We start from the raw sequence: 3,697 nt of genomic DNA on the forward strand, positions 1-3,697 counted from the left end.
ATGCCATAAGGCATCCTCTAACCCAGAAAGGACCTCTGTTTTAGAGGGTATAATTGTAGCCATTTAACAGCAGCTTTGTAGAAATCTCTTTGTAACTTAAATCATAGCAAGCTTGCTAATCAGTAAGCACTCGGAGAGGCCTTTGCCGCGTGCCCACAACAGCAAGTCGCGCGCAGTCGCGCAGTTCTAAGCACCCTCCAGAGTCCTGTCACACTGCCTCCATCCAAGATGGAGCAAAAAAGTGCAGAGTTTTATGCAGATGCTAGCAGGTGCTAGCAGAGCAGAGCAACGGGGGCCTGTTGTACCGCCTCCATCCAGGATGGAGCACAAAGCGCCGGAGGCCTGTTGTGTCGCCTCCATCCAGGATGGAGCACAGAGCACCGGGGGCCCGTTGTGCCGCCTCCATCTAGGATGGAGCACAAAGCGCCGGAGGCCTGTTGTGCCGCCTCCATCCAGGATGGAGCACAGAGCACCGGGGGCCTGTTGTGCTGCCTCCATCCAGGATGGAGCAGCACTGAGCACCAGAGGCCTGTTGTGCCGCCTCCATCCAGGATGGAGCGCAGAGCAGCACCGGAGGCCTGTTGTGCCGCCTCCATCCAGGATGGAGCACAGAGCGCGATACTGAGGTGGGCGCTAACAAGAGAGAGCATACCTGTGTATAGGCGCCCGTCTCCGTGTATAGGCGCCCATCTCTGTGTATATAAGCGCCCATCCCTGGGCATTTCCTAACTTGCAATGCAGCCTATAGCATGGCATGGTATGCTCCAGTTTCTATCTCTTTTATTCGAGTCTCACATGTTCTACCTAGAGCACTCAAACTTTATTTATTCATATCTCTCACATTCTTTTATATTTCTCCCACTTATTCACTTAGCTTCTGCCACCCCATTTAATTTGATGCTCGTTTACCACGCTTATACCCATGCTGCTTTACGCAAAGCCTTCTTTTACTTTTACCATACTATGCCTGTCAAGTATCAGCTCATATTGTTAACGCGGATATGACTTTGCCAATCATTACACCGTTCTTTTACTGACCTTGTGAACACTGACAACATTAGATAAGCACTTACAAATATACTAATCTATCGTAACTCATCAATTGAAGCAAACTTGTGTCAAGCAATAACCTACGTTTCACTGAATGCTACGCACAGATGGTGCTAGAACTGCAAATTGGAAACACTACGCAGGTGGTAAACTCTGCCCGCCAGTGGCGGGTAATGTCGTCCACTCGATACAACCCATGTAAACAGACACTCTCGCGGCCAGTATAGACGGTGACTGCCACGTATAGCACCTGCTCGAGTATACCGCATGCCAAAATCGTACTGCTCCCCTAAAGCAGCACGCCCGCCAGTGCAGATGTCCAGAAAAGGCAATCAGTTTCCCGGGCACGAGGCGGTCGCCGCTGGCGGGTGTCTTACCGTGGTGCTCCACAAAACCACCTGACACACTCGCTTACGGTAATTATGGGACGATCCCGCATTTCATATCTGTGCTAGCTTATAAAGGGCAAAACGCGGACGCAATAACTAACTCTAATGCAGTTTATCGAACAACGTACCCGCCAGCGGCGACTGGGATCAGGCATCAATCAGCCGTCGCCACTACTAGTGGGGCCCACAATGACTCGACCGCACGGAAATGAATTGATTCTTGCAGCATGTGTGCACTGCTAACATCGGCAATCACAGGGCGTGTACAAAATCTCCCTACTACCGGTGCGTGTGTGCCGAACAATACAGTTTGCCATGTAGTCGCCACTGGCGGGCGAATCATGTGTATCGATTCTAGGCTCGCAATCCCTCGCAGCTACGTTTCACCATCGACGTTACTATCGCCGGATTCCACACCCTTACGTACCCTCATAAATGGGCGGGCTGATGTCGGGCTTGTGGCTCTGATCTAACGAGGTATGCTGATTCTAGTGCGATTGTATGAGCGCAATGCGCTCGCCACAAGTGAAATCACGCTGAATTCCATTTTCTGCCATCAGCCATCCAGTGTATAAAAGTCTGTCACTCACTTTCAAATTTTGCAGCCGCTACATCCACCAAGATGCCTATCACCCCGCTTACAGAATTCGCAGGCAAGTTGACTACGTCGCGCTAGCACCAGCAGCCGTCTTAACTAATATCACCCTTTCAGTGTCCATGATGGGTAAGTGTGTATGATAGCAACACAATACTCCTTCACTGTCAACTTCTTTCCAGAGACCACCTCTCGCATCCAGCGTTGGCGGCATCACGTCGCTTCTGTGGGCCATCTGCCCAGGTTTGAGCTGCCTTGGGGGGGTTATTACGAGGAACCAGAGAGCTTGCCCGAGGACCCTCCAATGGGGTCCCAGTTTGCACAGGACTTTAATCAGGAGATCGAGCACGCGAACGAATGCAACCAGGAGATCGAGCACGCGAACGACAACAATCATCCAGCGGCGTCGTTGTACCTCGCCGAGCTCGAAGAAGAAGTGCAGGGCGCTGACAACCGGTGGCTTCTTCCCTCTCCAGAGATACTGACAATCAGCCTCACCCCTTCGCCCACCTACTACTGCTCCCCCACTCCGTCACCGTCTATTAGCTGGAAGGCTGAGCGAGCGCTGTCTAACGAGGCTGCAGCAAGGCCAGACATCGCCGAAGCAACGGCATATCAAGCTGCGCTCGACGAGAGTGTGGACGCAGTGGAGACAGAGCACATGGAATGCGAGGAGTGAATTGTATATTGTATAAATCATAAATTCAATCGTCATGTTTCTTGGTGTAGTAAATGCTATTATAGGTCTCCTGGAGCAAATCTGCAGACAGTGGCTAATTATTTGTCAGCAATGTGTATACTAGCCAACCATTCAAAGCATAGCTAACGCACAACGCACATTGCTGTCCGCATGGCGAGATGTTTGTCATTAGTCATTTAAGCGTGCTTTTACTCGCTGCCACCTGAGTGTCCGCTGCTGGCGATCTCGCATGTAAGAGATAAATATTTCTACTCCCAGCCATTGAAATGCATGATTGCTATCTTTGTGATTAGGCCACCGGCATGTGTGGATTGCAGGATTGGCTAATACTACATCGCTCGTTTCACCTGTATGTGGTCGCCACTGGTCACCTTATGCAGTGTGGAAGGCTATGATCAAAGGCACTTTAACTTCTTCCTGCAAATGTGCAGTCGCCACTGGCGGCCACATGCAGCCCGCCAGGTTGACCAAAGCTGATTGTCCTGTTTTTCTACAAACAACAACAAAACGCATATGTGGTCGCCACTGGCGGCCACATGCAGCCCGCCAGGTTGACCAAAGCTATTTGTGCTGTTTTCTCACAAACAACAACAATACACATATGTGGTCGCCATTGGCAGCCATATAGAGCGTAAGATTGGCTAATGCTGCTCGACTAATTTCACTCATATATGTTCGCCACTGGACACCTTAACCAATTTCCAAGGTTATGACCAAAGGTACTTTAATGTCTCCCTGCAAACGTGCAGTTGCCACTGGCATCTGCATATCGCTGGCGAGGTTTGACCACAACTACTCTGCTGCTTCCCCACTAAATATGCAGTCGCCACTGGCGGTCGCTCTTTGCAACATGCTGACCACACAGCCACTATGCTGTACTTGGCCGCCGCTCTGCACACATGCAGTCGCCACTGGCAGCCACGCACTGCGTCAGAAGCGAGTGTCAAGCGGTAGCAGCCAGCA

At 51.0% G+C, this 3,697-nt stretch overlaps 1 protein-coding gene across 1 annotated transcript; it reads left to right on the forward strand.

The window, feature by feature from the left end:
- Positions 1-2,338: 2,338 nt before the first annotated feature.
- Positions 2,339-2,713, forward strand: PHACADRAFT_202605 (uncharacterized protein; the record flags this gene model as incomplete). The annotated part of the gene is made up of 1 exon (XM_007402781.1): positions 2,339-2,713. One exon carries the CDS (start codon positions 2,339-2,341, stop codon positions 2,711-2,713), a length of 375 nt encoding a protein of 124 aa, XP_007402843.1.
- Positions 2,714-3,697: the final 984 nt, after the last annotated feature.

This window comes from Phanerochaete carnosa (genome assembly GCF_000300595.1).
Source record: "Phanerochaete carnosa HHB-10118-sp unplaced genomic scaffold PHACAscaffold_416, whole genome shotgun sequence".
NCBI classification, from domain to species: Eukaryota; Fungi; Basidiomycota; class Agaricomycetes; order Polyporales; family Phanerochaetaceae; genus Phanerochaete; species Phanerochaete carnosa.